The sequence below is a fragment of the Neovison vison genome, chromosome X (genome assembly GCF_020171115.1).
Source record: "Neovison vison isolate M4711 chromosome X, ASM_NN_V1, whole genome shotgun sequence".
Taxonomy (NCBI): Eukaryota; Metazoa; Chordata; class Mammalia; order Carnivora; family Mustelidae; genus Neogale; species Neogale vison.
The window spans coordinates 40342356-40357907 of NC_058105.1; the positions used below are offsets into that span (position 1 = coordinate 40342356).

Sequence of the window (15552 nt, forward strand, 5' to 3'; positions counted from 1 at the left end):
GTCCTCTAGGTTATTTTGATTTTTTTTTCATTTTTGTGTCTTTTTTCTCTTTGCTGTTCTGTAAATTTTATTGATCTACTCAAGTTCACTGATTCTGTCCTTTGTCATTTTCACTCTTGTATCAAACCCTCTAAGTGAGCTTTTTAGTTTCCAGTTCTATAATGTAATTATAATATAATTTCCATTTGATTATTTTTCATAATTTGAGTTTCTTTGCTGACATTTTCTAGTTTTCATTTGTTTCTAGAAAATTTCTAATTGCTTGTTGGAGCATTTTTTTTGATGGTTGCTTTGAAATTCTTTTAGAGAATTCCAGTATCTGATACCTCTCAGTGTCAGTGCCTTTGGCTTATCTTTTCTCTTTTGAGTTGTGATTTTCCTGGTTCTTGATAAGACGGATAATTTTAAGTTGTATCCTAGACATTTATGTCTATTATGTTAGGGGAGTCTGGGCCCAATTTTAATTTTTTCAAGTCAAGTAATCCTTTCATTGGGGTATAGTACAAGGGTTGGGTGTGTTTGCATCTTCAGCTTCCTACTAGATGCTGCCCATACCACCCCAGGACAAGTGGAGTACTGACTCATACTGCCTCAATGCAGATGAGTGGTATGAAAGTTCAGCTACCCACTCAACCCAACTGACTCATTCCCCATGAAAGTGGGGCACCAGGCCATACCACTTCATTGCCTCAAGTGGGGATGTAAGCTCAGTCTTCAGCTGGGTCCCTGGGACGCCCAAACAAGAGGAAGTGGGGGACTAACTCATACTGCTTAGTTGCTGCAGAGCAGAGGCAGAATTTCAACTTCCTTTTGGGCACCACTGGCGGAAAAGGAGTGAGGAAGTAGGATATCAACTATTCTGCATCTTATCACTTCATTCAGCCTCTTGATGCTGGTTTGATATGGAAGCTTAGCTCCCCACTAGGCCTCACGGACACAGGTTCTAGGGAGAAGGAGGTTGGGGTACTGACTAGCCCTGCTTTGCCCTGCCTCATTCAGGTTGATTTCTCCAGTAGGTGTGGAGGTTAAGCTCCTCACTGAGTCTTGCTGACACCAGGGGTGGTGGGAAGTAGAGTCCTTACTAGCTCCAGCTTGCATTGCTTTGTTCTGTCTCAGTGATGCCAGGTGGGTATAGTGGTTAAGCTCCCCATTGGGTCCCACTGACACTGGAGACAAGTGGTGAAGCCTAATGGTAACTAATCCTTTCTCACTCTGCTTTATTAAGTCTTATTGCCATTGGGTGGGTATTTAGATTCAGCTTGTCACTGGCCTCTGCTGACAGAACCCTGGTAGAGGAAATAGAACACTACCTGCCTCTCCTGAGCAGAGAATTGTTGATTACCTCTCTGCTTTGCCCTGCTGACACTGCTCCAGCAAAGGAATCAGAGCATTGCCTGGTTCTGCCAGTCACAGACTGCAGTTTCAGCTACTGCTTAGCTTATTTGATACCACCTGGCAGGGGAATCAGAGTTCTGCTTGGTTCTGCCCAGTGGAGGATGGATGATCAGCTGCCTACTTTGTTTTGTGGATGCTACTTCGATTCGGAATGGATACTTTTCACTAAGAGCTATGGAGAGAGGGAGTCCTATCTCTAGCCACATGTACCCAGGATGAAACTTGCATCATGCTGAGCTGAGGGCAAGGGAAGGGAGCAGGTGTGGCACAGAATTTAGCTGTTCTTACTGAAATTTGGTAGATTTCTTAATAGATTTTTTTTAATTTGCTGTATTCCTTTAGGATAATTTCCAAAGATTTTAAAATGGTTGTTTTAAAAATAATCTTGACTACCTATGCTGGTTCTGTTGGGAAGCAGGTCTGGAAAATTCATGTGATAATTTCTTCTCTAAGTCCTCCTGTGTTATTCATTTTAAAAATATGGTTATACTTTTAAAAATGTGATCATATGGTCTTACTGTATCCTTTTTTAGTTCAATTGTAACTCCCGTGATGACTTATGGTCAGCTGGATGGTCTGATAAACAAATGGAACCTTGATTTAGAGGATCAAGAGAAGTACTTTCTTCACCAGGCCACTCAGGTCAATGCTTGGGATCGTACCTTGATTGAGAATGGTGAGAAGGTAAGAAGATAGTCTCATTAATCTACCTGTATTGTACAAGTATTTTCAAAGTCTCAGTAGTCTGCCTGCATTGTATAAGAGCACAGACCTGTTTTGTGGTTAATTTTCTATCTCAATATTGGTGATCAACTGAAAAATATTTTCCTTGTGTAATGAGTGTCCTGAATTAGGAAATTGTTGATATTTGAAGTGTATATGAGAAAATTAGTATTGCCTTAAAATTATAACATAAATTCAAATATTTACATTATCATATTCTTGTGTTCCTTTATAGATTACTACTTTACATGGAGAAGTGGAAAAAGTGAAACTGGATCAGCAGAGGTAGAACCTTAGTCTCCCTAGGTTGAAAGATTAAATATCTGTTTCTTTGCCCATTCTTTTTTCCTTGTTGTAGTTTTTGACATTTATTATGACACTCCAAGTTCCTTTCATCAGCCCTTCCGTTGACTTGTTTTTTCAGGCTGGAACAAGAATTGGATTTTATCCTGTCACAGCAGAAGGAACTGGAAAATCTCTTGACCCCTTTAGAGGAGTTTGTGAAGGACCACAGTGGGGCTCCTTATCTGCAGCTCACAGATGAGGATCATGGGAAGACGTAAGTAACTGAATAAAGATCAGGGAATGGGGCAAAACTTAGCTACTTAAAAAAAGGAAAAAATAGAATTGAAGGGCAGGGAATAAAAATTGGTAGAAAAGGACAAGTTCTCGTAGTTGCCATTTATCAACCTACTTGGCTGTTTTCCATTTATCTTTTCAGGATGCTTGAAAATGAAGTAATCATTCTGGCAGTTTTGTTTTATAGCATTTTGTATACTTACTAATCTCAAGCTTATACATGACCACTGTAAAGTTTTTATATTTGTCAAGTTTGTTCTTAAATTAGAAATACAAGTTTTATGTGTGTGGTGTCATAGTACCATGGGATATTTATGGTGTCCTGTTTATATTGACTCTTTTAAACTTAATGTTCATGCAATTGCTTCAGTGATAAATCACTAGCTATTTTAAAGGCAATTTGTTAATCTGGGGGCAGACTGCATAGCTTTCAAAAATTGAATGATTTTATCAGTGTCTTGGGCTGAATCTGTATGTGTGTGTGCGTGCATGTGTGATTCAGTCTTTTTGTTCATAATATTACCAAGCAAGTGTCCTCGCAGTAACTTCTTCTCTCTGGAACTGAAATTTCATAATCAGGCCAAATAATGAAGTGTTGTCTAAATGTGCTACATAAACCAGACTGAGACCAAATCAGACTCCCTTTGGTAATGGACTATTAGTGAGTTAAGACTGATCTTATTTTCTAAAAGCTTGCAAATTTACTTTTTTGTAGGCGCATGAAATATGGCAAATACAGCTAATCTGTATGGGCCCTAGTTCTTTTTTTAAATTAACATATAATGTATTAGTAGCCCCAGAGGTACAGGTCTGTGAGTTGTCAGGTTTACACACTTCATAGCACTCACCATAGCACATACCCTCCCCAATGTCCATGACCCCACCACTCTCTCCCAACCCCTCTCTCCCCCCAGCAACCCTCAGTTTGTTTTGTGAGGTTAAGAGTCTCTTATGGTTTGTCTCCCTCCCAATCTCATCTTGTTTCATTTTTTTCCTTTCCTGTCCCCCAAGCCCCCCACTTTGCCTCTCAAATTCCTCATATCAGGGAGATCATATAATTGTCTTTCTCTGATTGACTTATTTTGCTCAGCATAATACCCTCTAGTTCCACCCACGTCATTGCAAATGGCAAGATTTCATTTCTTCTGATGGCTGCATAGTATTCCATTGTATATGTATACCACATCTTCTTTATCCTGGACCTAGTTCTGTTTCTGCTTTTGTATTTCAGCCTTTGTGAATCAATTTTTTTCTCTGCATTTGTTTCTATGCATTCTATCATTTTTTGAAGCCTAGAAAGTTACATTTTTGGACATGAGTACTTAACTAATTTGAAGGGATAATAGAAACGTAGTTCTTTTCAATTATTTTTATGTAGTCAGATTTATATTGTGGAATCTTTAGTAGGATATTCAGCAATCAAGGAAACCAATTACCTTTAAATACTCTGGGACAGAAAGGCAATAAATAGTTAACAATATTTGTTAACTATTGAATCCTTTAATCTTTATAGATATTAAAGTTGAAAAACTGATCACTTTAATTCATAAACATATTATTGACTAGGTTAAGTGTGTTATGTATGTGTGTAAATATTTTGCGTGGAAATCTAGTTTGGAATTTAGCCAACTAATATTTGCCTTTGATTTATCTACCTTTGATTACTGTTAATCTCATTTCTCAAAATATCTTTTGTTGGATGATGGAGTATATTTATGTAAGGTTTTACTTTGAAAATTTATTTAAAATCATTGAAGACATCTCAGCACTTAATGAAGACACCTAAACACCAAATAACTTTCTATGTATCTAAATGTCTTACGAGTTCATTTTAAGAGCTAAAAAGAGCTTTGTTGCTTCAGAGGTCCCTGGAACATTATCCAGAAGGTAAATAGGTGACTATAAAAATGTCGAGTTGGTTAAAAGCCTTCACCTATGGAGTCTTTCTAGAATATGGTAATAATAAGGTCATGAATGCTGCCTACATAAAAATGTGCCATTTGTCATAACTGAGACTTACTTAGAAGGCAGGGGGAATTGGTGCAAATCCAGCTGGCAGTATCATATTCGTATGTCAGTAACAAGACATAATGGAGAAAGAATTTCTTGTTAATCTCTTTATTTTACCTTCTTTTTCAGTTACAAATTAGCAGAAAATATAGATGCTCAGCTGAAACGAATGGCCCAAGATCTCAAGGACATTGTTGAGCACCTGAATAGAGTTGGAAGTCCTGCTGACACTACTGACCCGGTGTGTGAACTACTTTATCTATTTAGACAACCAAGATTTAGTCTGAAATTAGCATTCTGTGAGTTCCTTTAGCTGGTCACCTTCTCCTGTCCTCTTGTGTTCCTTACCTGCTTCTATAGATATGAACTTGGGGAATAGTTAAGTGGGGCAAGAAATATTTAGGAGGAGAAAAGGTTATGAGATTTTTTTAAGGTTTTATTTATTTATTTAATTGACAGGGAGAGAGACAGCAAGAGAGGGAACGCAAGCAGGGGGAGTTGGAGAGGGAGAAGCAGGCTTCCTGCTGAGCAGGAAGCCCCATGAAGGGCTTGATCCCAGGACCCAGGGATCATAACCTGAGCCGAGGGCAGATGCCCAACAACTGAGCCACGCAGGCACCCTAAGGTTATGAATTTTTGTGATTATTCCCAGGAGGGTAAAAAAAAAAAGGACTTTCCTCCCTAAATTTTCCGGGGTTTCTCCCTGTTCTTCACAAAGCTAAATATGTCCCTGTATTTGTTTTTCTGTTCCCTTACTCATTGGTTAATTCATTCCTCCTTTCACATATTTTTCTGTGTATTCATATAATTGTATATGTGTTTGGGTTTATTAGGTATATCCAGGCAGGCCTGAACTTACAACTGGGTTATGTCTTAAATGTTTGATAAGTCAACTACTTGAGTCTTAAAATACATTTTTTTCATAGAGACTTTGTTAGATGTGGTTATTAGGTTTCCACCTGCCTCATAGGATCTACCTACCTCATAATATAAGTGTATTTTAGCATGGAAAAATAAAGCTGAAGCTCCAATTAGAGTTGAGATGTTTTGAATTACTTTGGCCATAAGAAGCGTTTGATACTTTTCCCCTTTATCTATGGCCTAATTAAAGAGCTTATTTCCTCTGCCTTTCCAAGTTGTCTTAGCAACTAAATGGGAGCTCTTTTTTTCCCCCTCTCTCACTCCATGGGAGTAGTGGTAAGAAGATACTTCCCATTGTAGGAACTGCCATTGTACATTCTGTCTGTTGAGTATAATTTGGAATGGGACCAAGATCTGGGTTGGTGAGGACAAAGGATATATATTGTGATTATTCTTTAGTAAGCTCTTTGTCCAGTCGTATAGACGGTTCTTTATCTATTTACACATTACTAGCTTTTTTAATTATAAAGAGACAGCATGGTATAGTTGAAAAAGCATTAGAATTTTATTTAAGTCACTTAATCTCTCTGAATCTTAGCTCCTTCTTTTGCAAAATGTCAAGGGTTGACTTAAATGATCTTGAAGTCCCCTCTAGCTATAAAAATTATGCCATTCTCTACTTTGGGTGAATCTAAAATTGAACAAAGATAAATATAAATTAGTCTGGGATTATCCATGCTACCATCTTCTTGTGTTCATATAGATGATCAAAGAGTTGACAGATTATAAGTTTTCTTTTTATGAAATATTAGCTTACCATTGTGATGATAAAGTCCACAATTCTATAAAACAATTTTTATGTGTAAATAAATACATGCAGATTTAAGCATGAGGCAGAGGTGATGTCTGGTCTCTCTGTGTTGAAATAAAATAAGTTTCTGAACAGAGTAAGTGAAAAGGGACTATAATCCTATCCTTATCCTTTTTCTCTACTTAGCCTTGGATTGTTTTATTTTATTTTGGTAGTGGGGAGTAAATGGTGTGAGTCTTTTGTTTTTGTTTTTCTGTCACAAGGGTGATTGAAATGTTTAAGATGAGTGAATTAAAGATAATTGCTGCTCCATAGCAGGACAAAAGAAGCAAGAGATCAGCAACAATTCATCTCTTTTCTCAGATAGCATAAATGATTGGGTGAGAAGCAGAGAAAACATTTGCTGAACAATAATATTGAAGATAATTTATTGTAACCAGATCAACAAATCTTCCTTACTATAGGCCATACACCAGGGTAGAAAAATAGCCACAGTGTTTAATAGTATTCACAATGATGGGATTTACCTGTTTATTTTTACTGTTTGTATGTGGGGTGGGGGTGGAAGGAGAGGGTATGGGGGAGGGCGTAGTGGGGAGGGGGTACGGAGGAGATGGGAGAGACCACCTGACACCTAAAATTTTTATTAAGCAGATCCATATTATGGTATATAGTCTTCAGTTACATTTTCTTACAAAAACTCATTGTTCCTACTACAAGTTGTATTTCTATTTGTTATGTTAAAATGAATTAAATTTCTGTTTTCATTAAATACTGTTCTTTTAAGTGTAGTAACATTTTCATTTCCTCCTACTTTTATTTTAAAAAATTTTGAATGTCTAGTGTGTCTCATTACAAAGTTATTACATATACTTACTCAATGTATTATGCTTGGGAAATACAGAAATCTGTGAAGAAAATTAAATCATCTCTATTATCAGTACCCTGCTAACATATTAGTATATTTTTTCCAAGTCTTTTTGCTATGCTAGTAAAAATTCTCCTTTTGTTTTAAATAGCATTGGAGGCATACATATATACAGTTTTGTATTCTCTTTTCATTTCATATTTTTTCACATGTTTTCCTAAAATTTTAAGCATTCTTTGAAAACTTTGGAAATCCTTGAAAATATTAATGACTTTATAATATTTCATTAGAGGTGACTTTACCATAATATATTGAATTACTTTTTTAAATTGGAGGAAAGATCATTTCCAGTACTTCGCCATTATACACTTGATCTCTATGACCACTTATGTATAAATTTGATTATTTCCTCTGGATAGATACCTAGAAATAGAATATATTGAGTTAAAAGGTATGAATATTTTAAGACTGTTGATATATATTGTAAAAATTTACATTTTGAAGGGCTGGGTCAATTTTTATTACTATAGGCTGTATACGCATCCACCTATTTTCTCCACACAGTTGACAACTGAGTATTACCATTTATTAAAAATTGCTGACTTGGAAATCTTGCTCTTTGCAAGAATATGGTTGGAACTTGAGGGCATTATGCTAAGTGAAATAAGTGAGATAGAGAAAGACAAATACCGTATGATCTCACTTATGTGTGGAATTTTAAAAAACGCCAGCACCAAAAATACAAGCTTGTAAATACAGAGAACAGATTGGTGGTTGCCTGAGGCAGGGGTTGGGTGGTGGGTGAAATGGGTGCAGGTGGTCAAAAGGAACAAATTTCCAGGTATAAAATAAGGTATGGGGATATAATGTACAACATGATGACTACTGTTAACAATACTGTATTGCAAATTTGAAAATTGCCAAGTGATTAGATCTTTAAATGTTATTATCACAAGAAAAAAATGTTTTTAACTACATACGGTGATGGATGTTGTTAACAAGACATATTGTGGTGATCATTTTGCAATATATACAAATAGCAAACCATTGTGTTAAATGCCTGAAACTAATAGAATGCTATTTGTTAATTATACCTCAACAAAATTAGCTGATTTGGTTGAAAAAAGTAATGTTTTAAATTTTACATACATTTCTTGTCTTGTGAAATGTCTTTTAATATTTGTTTTTAGTTATTTTTATACTGTGATAGTGTCTTGCTGAATTATAGGAATCAAATTCTTAAGTTACAAAATAGATTGAAGTAATATAAAGATATAGTGAACATTACAAATATGAAATAGCAGAAAAAGCCATTAATATCTTACATATCCTCAGTCCATTTCTTACCAAAAAAATGAAAAGTCACTTCCTAATTTCAATTTTTTATGTTTGCTTTATCATATCAGAATTATCATAATCTGAAAATTTTGTATGTGTGTTTAGCTCCAGCAGATCTGCAAGATCCTGAATGCTCATATGGACTCTCTACAGTGGATTAATCAGAATTCAGGTGGGAGTTTATTTGTATTGTGAAGCTGTCTGTTACTGCAGTTAGAAAATGTGATGCAAGGGGCGCCTGAGTGGCTCAGTGGGTTAGGCCTCTGCATTCAACTCCGGTCATGATCTCAGGGTCCTGGGATCGAGCCTTGCCTCAGGCTCTCTGCTCATTGGGAAGCCTACTTCTCCCTCTCTCTCTGCCTGCCTCTCAACCTACTTGTGATCTCTCTCTGTGTCAAATAAATAAACAAAATCTTTAAAAAAAAAAAGAAGATGTGACACAAGTCAGGTTTTGTGCACCGTGACCATGCTCAAATGAGAGGTTGGTTATAGGGATATTACTTAACTTGCAGTATGTATACATTAATTCTGAAGAACTGTAATTGTTTGTTTTTATAAAGTGGAACATGGTAAGAATAAACTAGAAGCTAATGAAAATAGGGGCTGTATGGGAATGAGGTGGAGGAGATAGGGACAGAAGCAGGACTTCCCTATGTTTATATCTTAGTATAGTTTTGACTTTCTGGCCCACATAAAGTTTAAATACTCAAAAACTAGAATTAAGCCAAAAATACTGGGAAGGAAGACAAATGCTAAATTGAATACATACAAATTGAAACCAGACAAACCTATATAGCTATAACATAATCATGCAGCTCAGATAACTTTTTTTTTTAAAGATTTTATTTGACAGACAGAAATCACAAGTAGGCAGAGAGGTAGGTACAGAGAGAGGGGGATGCAGGCTCCCTTTCGAGCAGAGAGCCCGATGCGGGGCTTGATTGCAGGACCCTGAGATCATGACCTGAGCTGAAGGCAGAGACTTTAACCCACTGAGCCACCCAGGCACCCCACTCAGATAACTTTTGAACATGGTGTTCTTGATAGTACATTCTTACTAGGATATAATCTTAAGGACAGAAAGAACTGCAAAGAAATCTTTTTTTTAATTAAATTTATTTATTTTCAGCATAACAGTATTCATTATTTTTTCACCACACCCAGTGCTCCATGCAATCCGTGCCCTCTATAATACCCATCACCTGGTACCCCAACCTCCCACCCCCCTGCCACTTCAAACCCCTCAGATTGTTTTTCAGAGTCCATAGTCTCTCATGATTCACCTCCCCTTCCAATTTACCCCAACTCCCTTCTCCTCTCTATCTCCCCATGTCCTCCATGCTATTTGTTATGCTCCACAAATAAGTGAAACCATATGATAATTGACTCTCTCTGCTTGACTTATTTCACTCAGCATAATCTCTTCCAGTCCCATCCATGTTGCTACAAAAGTTGGGTATTCATCCTTTTTGATGGAGGCATAATACTCCGTAGTGCAAAGAAATCTTAAAAAGTTATTGTTAGTTTCAGAATTATATTATGTTTCTATCTATTCTAATATAACAATATTATTGCCATCCTATATATTGTAGGATAAAACAGAGGCATAAGGATAGTGATGGTAATGGAAGACAAGATAAAATAGAAGTTATTATTCTGTTCCTTCTTTTTTGTTTGTATTATAAATTTGATGCAAATATTAGTATGACTTCCTGCTCCCTTGTTCTGTTTATATAAAGGGCCAAGAAGCAATGACACCCCACTAGCAAAGAACAGCACATCAAGCACCTAAATCTTGGTTTCTAAATACCATTTCTATTAAAAGTAACCAAGGCTTCTTGGGGAAATATCTAATCTCAGGTTTCAGGCAGGGAATGTACAGGGTGAGTTTGGCAATTTTTTATTTTTTATTTTTATTTTTTTTAGAGAGAGAGAGAGTAAACACGGGGGGAGGGGCAGAGTAAGAGAGAGGGAGAGAGAATTTTAAGCAGGCTCCTTGCTCAGCACAGAGCCTGACTTGGGGCTTGATCTCATGACCCTGAGATCATGACCTGAGTAGAAATCAAGAGTCAGATGCTTAACTGGCTGATCCACCCAGGTACCCTGGGAACTTTTTATGCAAGCAAATAGATTGTTCAAAACTAATGGGGTTATATCAGGACAAGCCCATTGTGCTTGAATGGGCTTCTATTGGCCAAATTAGGATAGTTCGAACATCAAAAAGAGTATCAGTAATGGATTATTATAATACCCTGAGGGGAGATATCCATGAATCTGCAGTGATGGGGATTCAGAGGGGAGGGAGAGAGAGAGAAATGGGATGTGCAGGGAAAGCCTTGATAGAAGTATGCCAGCTAATAATTGTAGAGAGAATGATGGAATTAGAGAACTGCAATTAAAAAATTTTTAACAGAGCATTTTTATTAAGCCTACTCTGATCTTGAATACCTTGCCTCGTTTATAAAATGTTTCAGCTGTCAGTCATTTCTTGGCAGAAAAAATATGCCAGAAGGAATGGACCAAGTACAAATTGCATGTTACTGAGTTAATTTATAAAAGCAGTTTTGTTGAAGTATAATTTACATACCGTAAATTTCACCCATTCTAATTGTATAGTTTAGTGAGAAAGTCACCACTTTGCCTCCCTAGCATCATGATGATTCAAGCAAGGGTCATCAGTGAATGCTAATACTACTGAGTCTAAGATTGTTGAGGAACACCTTTACAACAGAAATATCTGACAAGTACCACTTTAACCAGGTGATAAAGTTTAATGTCACTAACAGTGGAATAACTCGATGTGCCTCTTGATCTGACATGATATGAAATAAATAATATCATATATGTAATTTTCTTATCAAAACTGGTTCATCTGAATCTAATCATAAAAAAATCAGACATTCTACAGGTGAGATATTTTAAAAGATAATGTAGTATTCTTATAAAAAAAGTTTAACTGAATAAAATCACAAGAAAATAATCAGACATTCTATGTGTAACACATTGTTAAACATGTGGGACTTTTTAAAAAAAGTCAGTCATGGGGGGGCACCTGGGTGGCTTAGTGGGTTAAGCCTCTGCCTTGGCTCAGGTCATAATCCTAGGGTCCTGGGATCAAGGGATCAAGCCCCACATCGGGCTCTCTGCTCCCCAGCGAGCCTGCTTCCCCCTCTCTCTCTGCCTGCCTCTCTGCTTATTTGTGATCTCTGTCTGTCAAATAAATAAATAAAATCTTTAAAAAAAAGTCATGGGAAACAAAAAAATTCAAAACCAAGTTAAGGGGATTGTCTCAGATTAAAATAAACATAACAATTAAGTCTATTATGTTAATTTTGGATACTGGATCAGAACCAAGAAGACATTTTTCTCTTTTGTTCTTTCTCACTCTCGTTCGCTTTCTTTCCTCCTTTCTTTCCTTGCCTACCTTCCTTTCTTCTTATTTTTTATTGAGGTATAATTGATCTATATCATTATGTTAGTTTTAGGTATACAACATAATGATTCAATTTATACACTGTGAAATGATCATTATAATAAGTCTAGTTACAATCATAAAGAATTACAAAAAAAACCATTTTCTTGTGATTGAGAACTTTCAGTGTTTACTCTCTTGGTGACTTTCAAATATATACTACAGTATTATTGACTATAGTTGACATGCTGTACATTACATTCCCGTGACTTATTTATTTTATAATTGAAATTTGTACCTCTTGACTTCCTTCACCCATTTTGCCTTTTCCCCTCTAGCAAGCACTGTGCTGTTCTGTGTATTTATGAGTTTTGTTTTTTGTTTGTTCATTTGTTTTGTTTTTTAGATTCCACATGTAAGTGAGATATGGTATTTGTCTTTGTCTGACTTATTTCACATAGCATAATACCCTCTAGTTCCATCCTTGTTGTCACAAATGGTAAGATTTCATTTTTTATGGGTGAGTAGTATCCCATTGTGTGTGTGTGTGTGTGTGTGTGTGTGTGTGTGTAGTGTGTATACCAAATCATCTTTTTCTAAAAAAAATTAATTCCAGTATAATTAATGATGTATTCATTTCAGGTGTATAACATAGTGATTCAACAATTTCTATACACTACTCAGTGCTCATCATGATAAGTGTATTCTTAATTCCCCTCACGTATTTCACCCATCCCCCCACCTACCTCCTCTCTATGTTCCAAATCTTCTTTATCCATTCATCCAGCAATGGACACTAAAGATTAGGGCCATATCTTGACTATTGTAAATAATGATGCGATTAACATAGGGCATGTTTATCTTTTCAAATTAGTGTTCTTATTTTCTTCAGAAAAATACATGGTACTGGAATTGCTGGATCATTGGTGGTCCTTTTTTTAAATTTTTTGAGGAACCTCCATACTGTTTTTCATAGTGACTGCACCAACTTCTATCCCCATAGCCCCACCAAAGTGCATGAGGGTCCTTTTTTTCCAAGTCCTCTCCAACACTTACTATTTCTTACCTTTTTGCTAATAGGCATTCTGACAGGTGGTGATGATATCTCATTGTGACTTTGATTTTCATTTCCCTGATGATGACTGATGCTGAGCATCTTTTCATATATCTGTTGGCCGTTTGTGTGTCTTCTTTGAAAGAATATCTATTCATGTCTTCTGCCCATTTCTAATTGGATTGTTTTTCTGGTATTGAGTTGTATAAGTTCTTTATATATTTTGGGTAATAACCCTGTATTGGATATATCATTTGCAAATGTCTTCTCCCATTCAGTGGGTTGCATTTTCATTCTGTTAATGGTTTCCTTTGCTGTGCAGGTTTTTTAGTTTGATATAGTCCTATTTGTTGTTGTATTTGTTATTGTTTTATTTTGTCACCTTTGCTTTAGGAGTCAGACCCAAAAAAATGGTTGCCACGACCGATGTCAAGGAGCATATCACCTATGTTTTCTCAAGAAGATGTTATTTAGAACAATTGGGGAAACTGGATAAGAATTGTGTATTAAATGATATTAATGAATTTTTAATTTTTTTACATGTGTTACTGTGGTTGTGTAGGAAAACATTTTTATTTTTAGAAGCTGTATGCTGCATTATTTAGAGAAGTGTCATGTCTAGTTTTCTTTCAAGCGGTTTGACAAAAATCTTGTGAAAGGAAAGAGATTGAGCAATTTGAGGCAAAATAGTAACGGGGGTTAATCTACATAGAGGATATACAAGTTTGTGATTTTTTACTATTCTCTCAACATCCTGTAGATTTAAAATAAAAATATGGGGGAAATAATTTTATAGACTTTTGCCTAAAATATGGAATATTAGTGAGACCTCAGTAATTGAGATAAATGGAGGCTAGTTAGGCAATCAGTTGTTACTCTTTTTGAAGACGTAGTATGAAAATAATTCAAATTTTCTCATTTCTCACTTCCAGAATCCTCATTCTCTTCATTCATAGAGGTCATCAACCCTGAACTTCTTTACCTTTTTTCCCTTCTAGACATACCTATACCATCTCAACTAAGTATAGAAACTATCCTTTTCTAAACTCTTTTGAATCAGAGTTCTATAGAACTTAACAGAGTTGAGTTCTATATTGCCTTAGTATTCATTACCTGATAGTGAGAAGTTTCTGGATGGGTTCAAGTCAAGGCATTACCACTTAATAGTTGTGTGACCTTAACTGTTACTTAATCTCTCTGAGTCTATATCCTCATTTGAAAAATGAGGGAGAATATTTACCCTTCAGGGTTGGTTTTTTTTTTTAATAAAGACTAAAAGAAACAATGTTGAACTTTCCTTAAGCAGTGCCTGGGCCAGGCTGGCAGTCAGTAAGTAACAGTGGCAGAACTGGTTATCAGAGATTACTGTGTATATAGGAGAGAGAGAGGGGAAGAAAGAAAACAAAGCCATTTGATTCAAAAGATAGCTATTAAATTGGCCTAAGAGGCAGTTCTAGGAAGATTATCACTGAAAATTACTTACCTTGAAGAAGTTGTAAGAATGGCTAAGATGTGGGAGAATGTCAGTGACTAGAAAACACTGAGGAATAAGATTATGCAAAGTTTGACTCTGTTGTCTTTATGTTGCATGTTTTCCTACAATGAGCAGTGCATCTTGGGTAGAGTTAGGGGATGTCAAAAATGTAAATATGCTGTAAAGAGAGATAACAGTAATTTTTTTTTCTCTTGGCTGGGATTTTCTTTGTCATAAGTAAAATATCAAGGCTCTCAGCCAGTGCTTTCCTACTAATAAAATTAAGGTTGCTAGTGCTGCAGAGGACTTACTTTATATAAATGAAGAAACTGTGGCCCAGACAGGTTAAATGACTTCTCTAAGAACACACAGTTACGGGCAAAGGTAGGCCCAGAATCCAAATTTCCTGATTACCAGAACAGTATTTTTTCTCCTTATGCTCTCAAAACAATTCTAGTGTAGACATCACTGGATGTGGAAAAAAAAAATCTTAATCATGTACCAACATTAGAGGAGAAGGGTTTTCCAAGTATGATAGTGGTAGTACTTTGTGTGGGACATACTTTCTAAGTGTCTGGGTAAATTTCCTAGTCAATACAGGGTAAAAAGAGTAAGACTGTGGATAGTAGTGATTTCTGGGAGTTACTTTTTTGCTTAAAATTCAATTGAGCTGGAGACGCAATGAGGTTTCCCCTCGGTTCTCAACTGAGAAAGTGGAGGTCATGATGAAGAGGGGGGAAAGCCCAGTAATTCCTGATGCTGTGGAGTCCTTTTTGCTGTTCCCACCTAAGGAATTTTTCCTTTTCATATCAGGAAATAACATGATCAAGTAATGGAGAGTGTCAGGCTTCAATTATACTAAGAGAGTTTTGTTTTGTTTTTGGTGGTGGGCATGGTTCATTTTGCTTTTTAATAGTTAATGAGATCATATCTGCTGAAATGGTCTGTGGACTGAGAAGTTTAAGGTTAAACTTCTCAATAAGTCCTTTTACTCACATGCAAGTGATAGTTCTAGAAAAACTAATTA

General features: G+C 36.1%; 1 protein-coding gene across 5 annotated transcripts in view; it reads left to right on the forward strand.

Annotated features, from left to right (window-relative positions):
* Window positions 1-15552, forward strand: part of NUP62CL (nucleoporin 62 C-terminal like) — an 88445-nt gene that overhangs the window by 50091 nt on the left and 22802 nt on the right. For 4 of the 5 annotated variants that reach the window (XM_044235345.1, XM_044235348.1, XM_044235349.1 and 1 more), the window contains 6 exons: window positions 1929-2079; window positions 2354-2403; window positions 2543-2677; window positions 4837-4948; window positions 8691-8757; window positions 12404-12412. In XM_044235345.1, the coding sequence (XP_044091280.1) occupies window positions 1929-2079; window positions 2354-2403; window positions 2543-2677; window positions 4837-4948; window positions 8691-8757; window positions 12404-12412 (524 nt within the window). The remainder of the gene's footprint in view (window positions 1-1928; window positions 2080-2353; window positions 2404-2542; window positions 2678-4836; window positions 4949-8690; window positions 8758-12403; window positions 12413-15552) is intronic. The other variant, XM_044235347.1, reaches the window with a different exon arrangement.